At 42.2% G+C, this 16873-nt stretch overlaps 1 protein-coding gene across 1 annotated transcript in view; it reads left to right on the forward strand.

Annotated features, from left to right (window-relative positions):
- Positions 1-797: 797 nt before the first annotated feature.
- Positions 798-16873, forward strand: part of LOC143284159 (putative transporter YutK) — an 18468-nt gene continuing 2392 nt past the window's right edge. The window contains exons 1-10 of the mRNA XM_076590820.1: positions 798-920; positions 3244-3620; positions 5783-5959; positions 6307-6448; positions 8260-8451; positions 9465-9626; positions 10318-10443; positions 12590-12720; positions 13819-13987; positions 14558-14815. Coding sequence (XP_076446935.1) covers positions 3274-3620; positions 5783-5959; positions 6307-6448; positions 8260-8451; positions 9465-9626; positions 10318-10443; positions 12590-12720; positions 13819-13987; positions 14558-14815 — 1704 coding nt within the window. The 5' untranslated portion in view covers positions 798-920; positions 3244-3273. The remainder of the gene's footprint in view (positions 921-3243; positions 3621-5782; positions 5960-6306; positions 6449-8259; positions 8452-9464; positions 9627-10317; positions 10444-12589; positions 12721-13818; positions 13988-14557; positions 14816-16873) is intronic.

A 16873-nucleotide genomic window follows, 5' to 3' on the forward strand; every position in this document is an offset into this window, starting at 1 on the left:
CACATTTGGAAAGCGGATTGCATTCGACTGTGTAATCCCAGCCTTCCCTTTTTTTGAGCCCATTGCACGCTCAGCTCTTGAGCAGAAGCCAACAACGGGCCACAAGATCCGCCATGATTGACATTCACCTCTGATGGGGTTTGAACCCGCGCCCTGACATTCGTCAGTCAAACCTCACTGATATAAATAGTTCAATATATGGAAATAATTCTCAATGGCGCAACGCGAGACATCTATCTATCTATCTATCTATCTATCTATCTATCTATCTATCTATCTATCTACTCCAAGTTTGATTGGAAAATTGAACTGAGCGTCAAGTTCTGATGAGACTATAAACCGAGGTCCCTTGGCAGCACCCACATGGCGCACTGAAAAAGATCCCACGGCAACGAGAGTGTTGTCCTCTGGCAAAATCATATGTAAGAATTCCACTCGTATAGGTACACAAGTATATATTCATGCACTCAAGGCCTGACAAAGCGCGTTGGGTTATGCTGCTGATCAGGCATCTGCCTTGCAGATGTGGTGTAGCGTATATGGATTTGTCCGAACGCAGTGACGCCTCCTTGAGAAACTAAAAACTGAAAGAAAACTATCTATCTATCTATCTATCTATATATCTTTCTATATATCTATCTACACACAGTGGTAGGTAAAACTATATGTCAGTTGATACTCCATGTGGGTTTATCTTTGAAATGGGGTTGGGTAAGGAGATGAAGGGGGAACCATAGACGCGGGCGAGCGACTTGTGGTAGACACGACGACAAAGAACCCAGCGAAGTCGGTCACACCGAGGAAGTCTTTGCACAGGGAAAGGTGTTTGCGTCTGTGGCTCCGCTGCTGTGTGAATAGTCACTGGCTTGGGAGCTGCGCTGCTTGCTCCTCTAAGTGTGTGTACATAGGACTCACAGAAGGTACTTGGTTTTCTGGAGACATCCTGTGTGTGTGTGTGTGTGTGTGTGTGTGTGTGTGTGTGTGTGTGTGTGTGTGTATGTGTGTGTGTGTGTGCGTGCGTGCGTGCGTGCGTGCGTGTGTGTGTGTGTTTTCTCAACTTTTATGCGACATTGTTGTGTATTTGGAAATGTTTGTTCTGGGCATATAAAATTATTTTGCAGTAATCCTCCATACTCCAATAGGAGTGAAAGGATAATTAAAACTTGAAACGTGTGTGTGTGTGTGTGTGTGTGTGTGTGTGTGTGTGTGTGTGTGTGCGTCTGTGTGTGTGTGTTTGATTTTATGTGTGTGTGTGTGTGTGTGCATGTGTGTGTGTGTACTGTTCTGTGTTGTGTTATGTTGTGCTCTGTGTGTGTGTGTGTTGGGGCAGGAGGCGAAAGAAAAAAAAAGAATATAAAAAAGGAAGATAGTAAAATATAAAATGACATTTATTGTCCACCATATCTATTGTGACAAGTCCCTCTGGTCATTGACACTGTCCGACTTCATATTCTCATGGACAATAAAAAAAAAGAAAAAAAAGAGAAACGCTTGTGACTCAGTGTGTTTGCTTTGGTCTGTGGTACATAGCCCGGATGATTTAGCACATGGTCATTACATGTGTTTGTTCTGCTCTGTCTCTCCCCCCCCACCCCGTCTGTCTCTCTATCTTATTGTGTGTGTGTGTGTGTGTGTGTGTGTGTGTGTGTGTGTGTGTGTGTGTGTGTGTGTTGTTATTGCTGTTGTTTTTGTGTTATATCTCCATGGTGAATGGACTGCTGTAGGCCTTTCTTTTCTTTTCGTTCTTTTTGTTTTGTATTTTTCAGTCATTCATGTTGACTTTGATCCCGAACCAATACTTATCAATAAATTACTATTACTTTCACGCACCTTTGATTATTATGAGAACATTATAAAAGTGTATGAGTCTGTATACTGGAGCAATCCATTACGAGCAAATAGGGGGTTTCGTGGCAGTATTGGAAAACGTAATCTAGAATTGTGATTTTTGTTTGTTTTACTGAGCAACGAAAACTTCCAATGTTTGTTTGGAATCAGACTGACAACACCATTCACAGTTATCGTAAAGCATTTATCATGTACATAATTATAGACATCAAACACATGACATTCAAAGACACAAAAGAAACATTATTTAGGAAATCATTAGACGATACAGAAAAATGTCATTCAAGATGTAATTGAACATGAATTGACTATGCATCAATGTTTCTGCCATTGCGGATATGTTTCACAATTTAAATCTCCCATTATTCAATGATATAGAAAAGGACTGGTCGTTACTCTTGTTTAAATCCACTTGGACACGAACTTGTTTTTTTTGTTGTTGTTTTTTTGTTTTGTTTTTTTCTTATTCGTATGAAAAACAAAACCGAAAGAAGAAAAGAACCTTTCTTGCTTTGCTTCTTAAGATATTCCTTCGTCTGCAATTATCTTTCAGGGTATAAGAGTTGCAATATGATTTTCCATTGGCGGTTTTTTTTTTTATAAATCAACGTAAGTCTCCTTTGTCAATGTCATTTTCAGTGATGCATGATGTTGACTTTTATAGACAATAATTAAGATCAAAAGAAGAAACAGTGCTCTGTGCACCCTTGTTTATAAGAAATGCTCGTTGACTGGAATGGATCTTGTGCAGTACTCTGTGCGTTCACCAAAAAAAGAACTTTGAAAAGAATGTGTAGCGCTCTGAGTACTTAAAAACCGACATCTACCAAAGCTCTTGGATAACCTCGAGGTCACTGCGGGTGAACTGTGTCTGCCTACATTGACGGCGATAATTATGCTTACGTTGAAGGCGACCGCATTATGGTGAAAACGATCTTGACAGCGATATTTCGCTGTTGACAAAGATCTTCTTGTGTCAGCACCGACCACTTGATGTTGATATTCTACTCCTCCCAACGTTGACACGCTCCTTATGTTCATATGTTGTTCAGTTTTGTCGTTTCATTTGTTCAAAGTCAACACGTTACTGTGTGTGTGTGTGTGTGTGTGTGTGTGTGTGTGTGTCTGTGTGTGTCTGTGTCTGTGTGTGTGTGTCTGTGTGTGTGTGTGTGTGTGTGTGTGTGTGTTTGTGTGCGTGCGTGGGCGTGTAGATATGTGTGCAAATATTACAACCGCACTTCTTTAAATGTATATCACATTCTTTAAATACATATTTCGCTGGGGTCAGTGTCAAGGATACACAAAATTATCGTGTATTTTTTTCTTGACGCACGAGCAGATAATTATTTCAATTTTTACATTTCACTCAACTGATAATATTCATTCCTTTTGCAGGAATATAGATCGCCGATAATTCTCCCCGTGATGGATTCGAACAACAAACAACAAAACGATGTCCCCCGGACACCGGGCCAGAAACCGCCACTACCTACAGTCACCAAGGAAAAAGAGACGGCCATACTATTCGAATCAGATGATCCTTTTCTTGGTTCCCAGCCTGACGATGATCACGACCCCTTTGACGACCCTAGTGAGGATGACGAGGAGGAGAGAATGAAGAACTCATCGTTTGTGGGTCGTTTTGTCCTTCACCTTCAGCAAGCTGTGAGGAAGGTGCTTGGCTTCATCAACGATAAAATGGGTGGTTACTTCTTTCCCATCATCTTCCTGCTTCTCTATATTGCCTACTTCATCTACGCCATGTATTACAGGTCAGTTGTGTGTGTGTGTGTGTGTGTGTGTGTGTGTGTGTGTTGTGTGTGTGAGTGTGTGTGTGTGTGTGTGCGCGCGCGCGCGTGTGTGTGTGTGTATGTGCGTGTGTTGTTTTTTGTGTGTGAATGTGTGTGCGCGTGTGTATGCGCGCGCGCGTATGTGTGTATTTGTGTGCGCGTGCGTGCATATGTGTACGTGTGTGTGTGTGTGTTCGTGTGTGTGTGGTGTGGTTTGCGGTCCTCCTGTCACTTCTGGAGACCGTCTTCATTCTAAAAATCACTGTGTGTATCTTATTTTACAAGTACCTCCTTCCCAATAAACATTCTCTGCATGTCATTTTTCCACCCCCCCTTCGTCGCCTTCAAGAAGGTTAAGAGCCTTAGGAATATATTGGTTCAATCTTCCGTGATCAAGGCTCACCCCCTTAGGAATATATTGGTTCAATCTTCCGTGATCAAGGCTCACCCCCTTAGGAATATATTGGTTCAATCTTCCGTGATCAAGGCTCACCCCCTTAGGAATATATTGGTTCAATCTTCCGTGATCAAGGCTCACCCCCTTAGGAATATATTGGTTCAATCTTCCGTGATCAAGGCTCACCCCCTTAGGAATATATTGGTTCAATCTTCCCGGACTAGGGTTCACCCCCTTAGGAATATATTGGTTCAATCTTCCCTGACCAGGGTTCACCCCCTTAGGAATATATTGGTTCAATCTTCCCTGACCAGGGTTCACCCCCTTAGGAATATATTGGTTCAATCTTCCCGGACTAGGGTTCACCCCCTTAGGAATTTATTGGTTCAATCTTCCCGGACCAGGGCTCACCCCATGACTGTAATTCCTGTAGCAACATCAAATGCAAAACCTCTCCCTTCATCAACTCTTCCAGAGCAGTCAACGGTCCTGTGGACAAGTTTTCTGTGAGGTCTACACTCACCTGCATATCCACCAACCTAGTGTACATTCTGACATACACTGCACCCTGTGTAACAAAGTATATGTGGGCGAAACTGGCCGCACCTTAAAGGACCACTTTATGGAGCGTATGCGATCAGTAAGGCTGAATAGCATTACAAGGGTCCCATTGGTCAACACTTCAACAGTTCCCACCACATTGTCATCCATGCCAGTATCGCATCTATGCAGCAGAACCTATTTTGACAGACTCTACAGAAAACACTCGGAATCCCATGGAATCGTTCACTTCAGTACACTCCACCCAGCGGACGTCAACACGAGAGAATCAAAATATTGCAAGCGGAAGGCTCTTATGCTGAAGACGTGAATGTTGACAAAAAAATACCACAATTCTGACGACGGAAGCTAAAGGTTGGGTCATTGAGACACCCACTGGACATCCGAGTGGTCTGTGTAGAGAAGAGAGGACTGGCCGTACTGAGTGAGTTAACCCCCATCTCCACCCACCCCTTGTTTTCACCCACTCCATTTTCCCCCTTACCCCACCTTTTCTTCCCATTATAGACTTTCTTCTCCCACATCATGTGACTCTTTGTGTCCATTTCTTGATTTCTACCCACTTCTCTGTTCATCCTTGCCTTCCTTTACTGATTTTTATTCACAACGTTTCTTTAAATTTTGTTTTTACCTCCACTGTCAATTCCAACTAACACAGTCCCTGAAGGCAGACCTATGGTCTGAAACGTTGAACATCTCGTATCAAAAACGAGTCTTATCTTACAACCAACAGTTTTTTTTATAACCTTTGTCCACCGTCCCATTACTGGGAGGTACTCATTTTTATCCAATAAAAAACAATTGTCTAAGTTTTAACAAAACTTTCAGTAAGATGTGTTTATTGCAAACTTTCGCCTATAAAATCATGTAATTTTTCACGTTGAAAAAACAACATTGGGCATTAATTGTTTAAGGATCCTGCAATCCATGTCAGCAATCTGTGGATTACGGAAACAAGAATACAACCAGCATGCACACCCCCGAAAACGGAGTATGTTTGCATACATCATGGGGTTAAAAATGTTCCTCTACTTTTATTTTCCAAGAGCAGATGAGTGAGACAGACAGACAGAGACAGAGAGGAGCACAAAGTTCGGTTTGAGTTGAATATTTGTAGGGCCCAAATTTGTCATAGATGAACCTTGAGTTGGTGAGTGACACTGAGTGACTGACACTGCATGTGCAGGTTTGGGGACGAGGGGTCCATACGGTTGTTGTGGTGTACCTTGCTGGGTATTGTCATCGCCAGTCGTCACAGGGTGAGGGACTTGATGGGCAGGACCAGTCTGGGCAAATGGTGCACTGGACCAAAGTCCCCCGCCACCACCAGCCGTATAAACACCCTGCGCTTCTTCCTCAGATGGTCTGTCACATTCGATGTTTTTCTCATTTTAATATTTATGTCTTTTATTTACTATTAGTGATACCAGTCGAAAAAGGGAAACGTGTGTGTTAGTGTGTGTGTGTGTGTGTGTGTGTGTGTGTGTGTGTGTGTGTGTGTGTGTGTGTGTTAGTGTGTGTGTGTGTGTGTGTGTGTGTGTGTGTGTCTGTGTGTGTGTGTGTGTGTGTGTGTGTGTGTGTCTGTGTGTTTGTGCGTGTGTGCATGTGTTTTTGTGACCAGGTCATTCGATGTCTACAAAAGAACATTGCTTCCGGTGAAAAGTTCCTATTCCCACATCATTAAGATCAGCTAATTTTATATATGTGCAGGTTGTTGTATGGCGGGGTCGGAGCCTTTATGGCGTACGTGATCGTGGACGTGGCCATAAAAGACCCTGAGAAGTTGCGTTCACTGCCCGGCATCTTTGTCTTCCTCCTCATCTGTTTCCTCTTCTCCACACACCCTTCCAAGGTATCCCTGCCCTCCTCATCTGTTTCCTCTTCTCCACACACCCTTCCAAGGTATCCCTGCCCTCTCCATCTGTTTCCTCTTCTCCACACACCCTTCCAAGGTATCCCTGCCCTCCTCATCTGTTTCCTCTTCTCCACACACCCTTCCAAGGTATCCCTGCCCTCCTCATCTGTGTCCTCTTCTCCACACACCCTTCCAAGGTATCCCTGCCCTCCTCATCTGTTTCCTCTTCTCCACACACCCTTCCAAGGTATCCCTGCCCTCCTCATCTGTGTCCTCTTCTCCACACACCCTTCCAAGGTATCCCTGCCCTCCTCATCTGTTTTCTATTCTTCACACACCCTTCCAAGGTATCCCTGCCCTCCTCATCTGTTTCCTATTCTCCACACACCCTTCCAAGGTATCCCTGCCTTCCTCATCTGTTTCCTCTTCTCCACACACCCTTCCAAGGTATCCCTGTCCCCTCATCTCCAGTAAAGGAGTATGTGTGAAACTGTAAAAGCAAGAGTCCATGTAAACGAAGATGTTTCAAAAGTAATTATTGTACCCACAGAGAAGGGATATAACTATAGCCCGAGGTTATTTTCTTTATAGATCAATGGGCTCACTAATGACTTGTTCGGTCTGATAAACATTGATTTAGCTTATCCGATGATTTAATACACATCCTCATCATGTTAACTGGTGTGAAATTATCCTCCCCCCCCCCCCCACTCCTCTCTGCACTGTAGCGGGGCAGCACCAGCTGTACATCTTATGCATTTCTGCAGATAGATTTAATTTGATAGTTTATCACGAAAAGTCGAAAATAGTCTTTTTTTTTTTTTGGAAAGGGGGCCCACAAAGCTCGTATTTGTTCTTTGGGTGTGTTCACTTAGAAATTGTGATCCAGTACATTTCATTTTCTTTATCTTGGTCTGTGCCTGATATCCCATAGAAAATTTATAAACCGCCTGTACACATGCAAATGCGTTCATACTGACGTTCGTCCGCTGATACAATAACCTGCATCCAACTTGCTTTATTTCTGTCAAAACTACTCACTCTGAGAAGTCAGAAAATATAGCATGTCTGAACTGCCATGGCATTTGTACCTTACTTGGTTGCTGTCAACATATTCATGCCCATATCAAAACACTCATGCAAATATCATGCACGTACCATGAACGCTGCCTGTATCATTTTCCGGATTCCCTTTCGCTGGACCAAGTAGAACCGTCAGAATCTTTGGTTGGTCTGATGTATATGCTGTCGTACAACCCTCACCCCCACCCCCACCACCCACCTGCAGCCTATGGTTGTTGATTGTACCCCCTATATACCCTTCCCTATTGCACCATGTATGTATGTATGTATGTATGTATGTATCTCTCTCTCTCTCTCTCTCTCTCTCTCTCTGTCTCTCTCTCTTTATATATATATATATATATATATATACTCTCTCTCTCTCTCTCTCTCTCTATATATATATATATATACATGTGTGTGTGTGTGTGTGTGTGTGTGTGTGTGTGTGTGTGTGTGTGTGTGTGTGTGAATATATATTGTGTTCAAATATATGTACGAGTGATGATATCCAGCTCTTATTGGTAGCGATGGGTCAAGAAGTGATGATGATGATGATGATGATAATGATGATGATGATGATGACGATTATGATTATGCTGCTGCTGCCGTTGATGATGATGATGATGACGATTACGATGATGATGTTGAGGATGATGGTGATGATGATGGTGATGGTGATGATGATGATGATGATGATGGTGATGGTGATGGTGATGGTGATGATGATGATGATGATGATGTAGGTGAACTGGCACACCATCTACTGGAGTCTGGGCCTCCAGTTCATCCTGGCAGTGTTGGTGATGAGGTGGCATGGGGGAAAGGAGGTGGTGCTGTGGATCCAGACACGGCTGGACGGGTTTTTCGACAATGCCAAGCCAGCATCTAAATTGCTTTTCGGCGAGACCTACACTGACCACTACCTCATATTTGGGGTGAGAATGTTATTTCTACAATGCTTGTCATTCTTGCCTCCACAATATGAAAACCCGGTAATCCGAACAGTACTGGGGAAGACAGAGTGATTTCCTGAGTTTGTCAGAGAGAAAATGTGCATCGTAATGGAAGATTGTTTTGTTTTACTATGTTAAAATTATCCCCATGCTCGGTTATATTTTAAAACACTGTACTCAATGACCTGAAATTTAAAAAAAAATATGGTCAGTGTGGCTGTAGCCATCTGGAACTATTTGGCTTGTAAAGCTGTATGAAAAGCAGTGCCTTTAGGCACAATATGTCAAGTATAGCTGTTCTCTGTAGGCAGTAAATTGCAAGTGCAGATGATATATTTTAGAGACAAGACTATTGTAAATGTGGGTGCTTTTCAGACAATGAAGGGACCATGCAAATAGTGTCTATACCACACAGTAACTATAGCCCATATCAAATACATGCATCGTACAGCACACCATGCAGACATTGCAAGAAAAATAAGTAAAATATTTCTGCATCTTTCAGTAAGTACATGGTGCGTATAGTGTGCCATGCCGTGATGATTACAATAATTTTCAGGTTCTTCGGATCCTTGGGTCATTGAGAAGTCATCTGGTCGCTTGCTGTGTAGGCCTTAGAGACAATGACTGGACCATGCAAAATGTATCTGTGTCGCACTGTAAGTACATGCAATGTGTAGAGTACCATACAGACAATGACTGGAGGATGCAAAATATGTCTGTGTCCCTCTGTGCGTACATGGAAAGTGTAGTGTACCATACAGACAATAAAAGGACCATGCAAAGTGTGTCTGTGTCCCGCTGTGCGTACATGGAAAGTGTAGTTTACCATACAGACAATGAAATGACTATGCAAAATGTGTTTCTTTACTGCAGTAAAGTATGTGGTGAGCGTAGTTGCTGCATCCTGCAGACGATGCAGTGTATGTACCTCACGGGCACCTCATGGCAAGTATAGTGGTCGTGCCAATGACGATGTTTACTGTGTCCTGCAGGCATTTCCCATCATCTTCCTCACCAACGCCACCCTGTCCATGCTGTACCACGTGGGGGCCATGCAGTTCCTGGTGCGAGTCATCGGCAACTCGCTGCGTTTCGTTCTGGGCACTACTGCCATAGAGTCCACTGGAGTCGCTGCCTCCATTTTCATGGAAGGGGTGAGACAGGGTCGTGTTTGCTCTCTCTCTCTCTCTCTCTCTCTCTCTCTCTCTCTCTCTCTCTCTCACTAGTTGACAACTGTACATCACAAAACAAGACATCTAAGAACAGGTTTACAAATTACAATGCCATTAGCAGCAACGTGTATTTAAGACTCGTTTGAATTTTCATAAACCTTCCCTAATTTCTTGTACAGTTAAAACCGTACCACATTTGTCAACACTTCCGATAACATCACAATAACACAGCCCAGTACTGATCCCTTTGTGGTTGGCGTGGCAATATGCAACATGATTTGTTCACAAAAATGTCATGATATATTTTCCTGAACAAGGTTATTCTTCAAAAGAAACACTTTGTAAAGGAAAATCATATTATAAGTATGTCTCAGCTTTCATGTAATTCTGGCAGTGCTCCGTAACGCATCGCTCAACGGAAGACAGTTTCACAAAACCTACCCCTTATACTTCACAGCAGTCACTCGCATTCAGAGGTGAAGTAGGACAAAAGATTAAAAGGAATGAAGAAAAGTCACCGGAAAGATATAGACAAGGCTGCATATCAAGAAGTGAACCACTTTAAACACATGAAAGAATATACTCCTGAATACGCTCTGTATGAAAACAATACATTCATGTGTGTGTGCGCATCGTCTGTGACTACTGAATGCTTGCACTGCTTTGTTTTCAGTCCAGTGCTTTGCTGGCTATCCGGCCTTACCTGGGTGGACTGACCAGGTCCGAGATGTTCGCACTGGTCACAGCATGCCTGGCCTCCATTGGCGGAGCCTTCCTGGCCATCTTGGCACAGATTGGGGTGAGTGACTCATCCACAGAACGTGCTTGGCGCCTTTGTCCTTTATGTCCTGATCAAGGGGTTTGTCTGCAACTTGGCAAAATAACAATGCGTGACGTGTTCAAAGGTGGTAAATCTAGTTTGACCACAACCAAAAATTATGTGTCTACAATAAGGTGTATCAAAGTTAGAACACTATAACGACGTTCAGAACACATGGACGATTGTTACGAATTAATAGAAGCAGCAAGTTTATACTGAAAGTAAAGTGTGATAAGAAACATGCTGCTTTTTAATTTCAGTATGTGAACAAATGGGGCTACAAATAAGAAAGATGTGTCTACAACAAAATGTAAATATGCTTGCATTTGTGGATAATGTATAATATGTCTACAGTTAGATACTATGTGTCGCCAACAAAAAAAAAAGAAAAAAGAAAAAAAGGTGCTATGACTGTTTTCGATTTTACGTCTTTCCACTCTTAATTACATTAAGGAGAATAAAGAGGATGGCTTGGAAGCTGGAGGTAGAGGGGACCTGAAAAGGTGTATCTACAGCTAAATATAGCTTGTCTATAATGAAATAAGTGTCAATAACAGGGATGGTAAGCCACGCCTGCAACAAGGCATATGTATTTACAGCTATGGATATCACAATACAATAACATTGGTTCAGAACTGCAGCAGCAAGCATGTCTTCAAACAGGAGAGTGTGTGTGTATATATATGTGTGTGTGTATGCGTGTGAGCGTGCAATCACGTGTGTGTCTGCATGTGTGTGTGCGTGTGTGCGGGAATGCGTGTGTGTGTGTATGTGCATGTGTGCGTGTGCGTGTGCGTGTGTGTGTGTGTGTGCAAAGTCTGTTTCGTAAAAAATATTAAAGAACAGGCGTGTGTCTAATTCAAAATTATAACTGCATCTTAAACATCCAAAAGATTTGGCCTGAAACGTGAACCCCCTCCAGTGATTGCACGGGACAGTACAGAGTCACAAAACAATGACATCCACATGTACAAACCAAGTCATTTATCACCACAGTGTCGCGGTCAAAAAGAAAACCAGAATCGACTCCTACACACAGACACACGTTGACACATATTCACAATTAGTCCAGCACCGAAAGTATGTTACTGCTTGGAAGGCTTGGAAATGTGAACCACATGTTCTCTGCAACAATTCACAACCACAGTTTAGAGAAAGAAACCCCAATATTGACACCCTTTTCACTTATGACAAACTCAGAAATGAAACTGGTCTCCTGAGTTTAGTCATTCTGCTGCCTCAAGGAAGTAGTCTTGGCAAAGTGGTCTTCACTAGCAGGTTAAGATACCATGAGAAATGTACATACAAACAAGCGGGTGCTGTCTTGACAAACCGATGGTGAGTAAAATCCTTTAAAATATAACCTCTGCTACCCAGGGGGCATATTCAAGAGACTACCGTGCCTGCGGGTAAATGTGTACCTGAGGGTAATCTGCCTGAGGCAAAGCAAACTACTCGAGGGTAAGCAATATCCGGTATTCAGGAACACAAGGGCCTACCCGCGAGTCTATAAACTCGTAGGCAATTTACCCTTATTATCTGCCAAGTGCGACTGCCCACGAAGCAGAGGTAAATATGGCGGATCCTTTTGTAGCATTGTTTTGGGGGGAAAACAGGCGTGCTTTGCGGATCGCACGTGTTTTGCGAACTCTGTCGATAATGCTCTGAACTGTGGTTTTGTGAAAAGTAAAACAGCATGGCAGAAGGGAATCACCTGGATTTTTAATTATAGACGATGCCTGCTTGCACTGGGGTTGGCGTGAATACGAAGATAACTTAACCTTCACGTTAAACTGTACCCGCGGGTCCGCAACATGTCAAAGGTAACTTGCCTGAAGGCAAAATATATTTTGAGTTGAAAACTGCCCCAGGCAGATTCAGGAGAAGTAGAACATTCACCAAAATGTTATCATGAAGTTTAATTTTGACCACAGGACATGTCTGCCACCGAGCCAAAGTTTTGTACAGACAAGAAACTCGTAAAAAATATCTATCGAGCTTACAGCCATGCAGAAGTTATGCATACATTGCCTAAAACAACGCCATGATATTATCGAAGACTGTCATGGGTATGGACAGATATGTCTAAATCATTGCTGCAGAACTGTCATTTTCTCCCTTCCAGATTCCCGTGGAGTTCATGTTGCCGGCCATGGTCATCAGTGCCCCCGCCACGTTCACTGTGTGCAAGCTGATAGTGCCTGAGACACGACAGACCAAAAAGGTCTCCTTCAGCGGGGATCTGCCACCTGACATGTATTTCTATCAATTTATCTACCTGTCTTTCTGACTGTCTGTCTGTCTCGGTTTCTCAAACCTGTTTTAGAAACTTGGCAACATTTCTAAATAAATGAATATATAAATAGCATAGCATAGCAGAGCACAACACAACACAACACACATGACACGACACAACATAAATGCAGATGGATAGACAAATATATATATATATATATATATATATATATATATATATATATATGTGTGTGTGTGTGTGTGTGTGTGTGTGTGTGTAGAAAGAGAGAGTGTGAGAGAGAGAGAGAGTAAGCATAAACAAACATAGATATTAGTCAAATTTGATAATAGTCTTGAGGTATGTTTTAGAAAATTAAACGTATGGGGGGAACAGATGGACGTATCATCTGTAACACCAAATACGATATTTTCGGAAAGAATCAATCTGAATCCTGTATTTATGAGTTTTCCACATAAGTTTGTAGGAATGACATCGTAGGAATGTCAAGTGCCTGGAAGTGATAAAAAAAGGACTTCAACGTCTTGTGATCTGTGCCAAGGAGTTGAAGTTCTCACTCTGGCCCGTCTATCAATTTCATGTGTTAGCAGGACAATGACGAAAAACAACAACAACAACAACAACAACAACAAAACCAAAAAAACAACAACAAAAAACAAAACAAAACAAAACAAAAAAACAAACAAACAAACAAAACAACAACAACAACAACAACAAACAAACCAAACCCAAAACCAAAACAAACAAACAAAAATATCCCGAAATTTGTTGGCTATTAGCCAAGCACCAGCTAGACGTTGTTGGTGATCCTTATCGATTTTGAGATCCTTGAAAGTGTTATAGCAGAGACAGTCTTCACAGTTTGGTTTCAGGTTCATGGCTTTAAGTAAGATGACACAAACCGTCATGAACGTAATTTTCTGAACTTTTATGGAAGTGTAGGTTACAAGCCAAAAACTAGTCGAATATAATTTTGGTGGAGATCCGGGTTGATATCCAGATTCATGGAATAAAAAATACAATTTTCACCACTGTGAGATAGGGGAGGTAATTAGATGACTGCTCTGGAACTGCATGGCCCATGCCTTCATTCATTTCAGGAAACACTCGTCCATTCTGGAGGCGGCGCAGGCAGGGGCGATCAGCGTGGTGAGTCTGGTGGCCAACGTGGTGGTGAGTGCCTTCGCCCTCTTTTCCCTCATCGAATGGATCAACACCACCCTCACCTGGTTCGGCCTCAGAGTCGGCATCCAGCAGCTCACCATGGAGGTGACTCATTGATTGATACCAGTCATTTTTTTTTTATCCTAGTTAATCAGAATGGGAAGGGTTTTTTCTGCTTGGTATGGAAATTGTGTTGATGCATATATTTTCTAGGAGCAGCAAAATTCTGCTATGTAATGGGACATCACTCTGAATATATATATATACTATGGGAGATTTCTTAATACTGGACGTTTCTTATCCAAACGATTAAGTTCGAAAATAAGACTGAACCCGGCATAGAAAGGTGGTTGTATTTGCACTCAGGATTAAGGTATTATATTATCTACATTCGCTCAAGTAGTTGTTTTGTCGACAAAAGTAGCGTCCTTGGTGACTTTCGTTTTATGCTGAAGAGTCAAGGGCAAGCAATGAAGGCTTTGCATCCTTTTCTTCTGAGCAAGAACATAACTTTTCCTGGATGTCTTTGGGGTGGATATGGTTTACAGCACAGCATTCTCTCTCTCTCTCTCTCTCTCTCTCTCTCTCTTTCTAATGGCTGAAGTTAAAAACAAAATCTGAAGTCTCTCTATAAGAATGTACATAATCGCCCGATTTGCGTTTCTTTTACCCTAGAAAATCATGTCCTACATATTCTACCCGTTCGCCTACCTGATGGGCATAGACCTGCCCGATTGCCGCAACGTCGCCATGTTGATGGGTTTCCGGATATCCTCCAGCAGCTTCGTGGCTTTGCTGAAGATGACGGAGCTGACGGTCAACCGGGCCAAGTTCCAGCAGTATTCCCTGCTGCCTAACGCCACTGTGACCTACATCGGTGACCACATTGTGCTGGACCAGTGGAACGTCACCCTGATCGACGGGTACATCTCGGTAAGAAGGGTGGAAAGGGTGTGATTCTCCTGCCCCAGGCTCCTGTCAGCAACTCACAAGCATGACGAAATATGACTATTTTTCAATGATCCTTCAGCTAAGAAAATATATACATGAAGACATAACTTTTGAGTATTTTCAAAATAGTCAAAGCTTTCAGCATGATAAGTAAATATTGCTTCAAGACGTTTTCTGATCGTAGCTGTGTTTATTATTCTGATCAGGTTCGTGTCGAATATTGCTGAATATTCATTAAGGTTTCATTTGAAACCACGCATTTTCGAATAAGGCTATGGACTTTGCATCTAAAATTCACAAGATTATACACCGTATAAACCTATAAACATAATGTTCGCATCTCTCAGTTTCGCATATCCTAGTTGACTGCTGTGTGGACGTACATAACAAAAATGCACTGCAAATATTTAATCGACGTTGGCATTTCGTATCAGCTTGAATACATTGTTTATCGCTCAAAGTAAGCTTTAAAATTTTTAGAACAAAAACCCATAGTTTGGGGTCATTACTGATTCCAAGTTCATGACGGTCATTGTCACAGAGGACAGAGCATATAATTGAAATGAAAACTCATTAGAATTGCTTTTGTGGCAAGACTGCACGCACATAGATTACTCCCAGATCATTTTGAGGAAGGTTCGTCAGTTTCCTAACTAGAAAGAAAAGGCCACGTCATTACCGTCGCGTAAAATGAAGGTAGAAATATGATCAAGACAGGGGACTAGCTAAAGTATGACCATGAACGAGACAGAACTGGAGTGGTGGACGCAGTGTGTGCAGTTTGCTACAGTGTTGTTTCTGTGAAAGGCCCACAGCGATTTAGAAGCACTGATTCGAGTATGATTGGATGGCTTTGATAAAAGATTCACAGTACAAAAATTAATATCATCAGACACCATCGAGATTGACAATACAACAGTTGTGGCATGCGCTGTTTGGGGATATGGGTATAATACTAAACCTTCCTGCAAGCATAAGCGCTTTTTCGGGACACATGTGAGACTCATAAAACTTTGATTGGTGCTTAACATTTCCTGGCACTAATAATACTGTGTGGGGACTTGGTCCTGGTTTCCTTCAGTCAGCTTTCATACAGTCGACTGTCTCTACAACTGACATTTTGCGTATTCAATGCTGTTTGCACAAGGGAGACAACACATTTCTGAAAGACTTGACTCATTCGTTTGCGCAGTTATATATATATATATATATATATATATATATATATATATATATATATATATAGATAGATAGATAGATAGATAGATAGATAGATAGATAGATAGATAGATATTGAATGAAACATCATAATTATCATTTACGCAGCTCCATCTTTCACCAGACAGGTTTTAAGAACTGACGGATGATCGGTCCTGATATGGCCCGTTTTGGTCCGCTGGGCTATAAGCAACATGAATAGATTTGATTTGACTTGACTTTATATTTAACTGTTCTCATACGATTTCTCCAGAGGTTTAGGAAAATCAGGTGATGGATAACTGTAAGTGCTTGACCACACAGAGCTGGTATCCAGACTTGTGCAACCTAGATGTGATGGCTCACGTGAAACTGGCTTGCTAAGTTTCACACACAGGAAACACACTCTCTGATCCCGATAAAAAAAAGTCTAACTTCACTCTCTGGTCAGCAGTAAACTTTCATAACATCAGGATCGGTAGCATGGGGTTGGGGGGTGGGGGGTGGGGGTGGGTGTACTTTTGATGACGCTCCTGGTGACCAGCAGTGACCAAATCATGTAGAACATTTATCAAACTGTGACATGATTTTGCTAATATGAACAAACTTGCCTTCCCAGTCGACTACACGATTTAATCTTAGGAAGCCTGTGTGCTTTAGTTGGTCGTGTTACCGTGGGGCCACCAAATTGTCTGGAGACCAGGGGAAAATTCATCATCATCGTCGTAGTCATTGTTTTTATTTTTATTTTTGTTTTCTCAAAGAAGACCTTTACCGCATTACACAGAGATATAGATATTGACACAGTGTTGCACTGTCGTATGGAGTGGGTGAGGCTTTGAG

The sequence above is a fragment of the Babylonia areolata genome, chromosome 7 (genome assembly GCF_041734735.1).
Source record: "Babylonia areolata isolate BAREFJ2019XMU chromosome 7, ASM4173473v1, whole genome shotgun sequence".
In the NCBI taxonomy this organism is placed as follows: domain Eukaryota; kingdom Metazoa; phylum Mollusca; class Gastropoda; order Neogastropoda; family Buccinidae; genus Babylonia; species Babylonia areolata.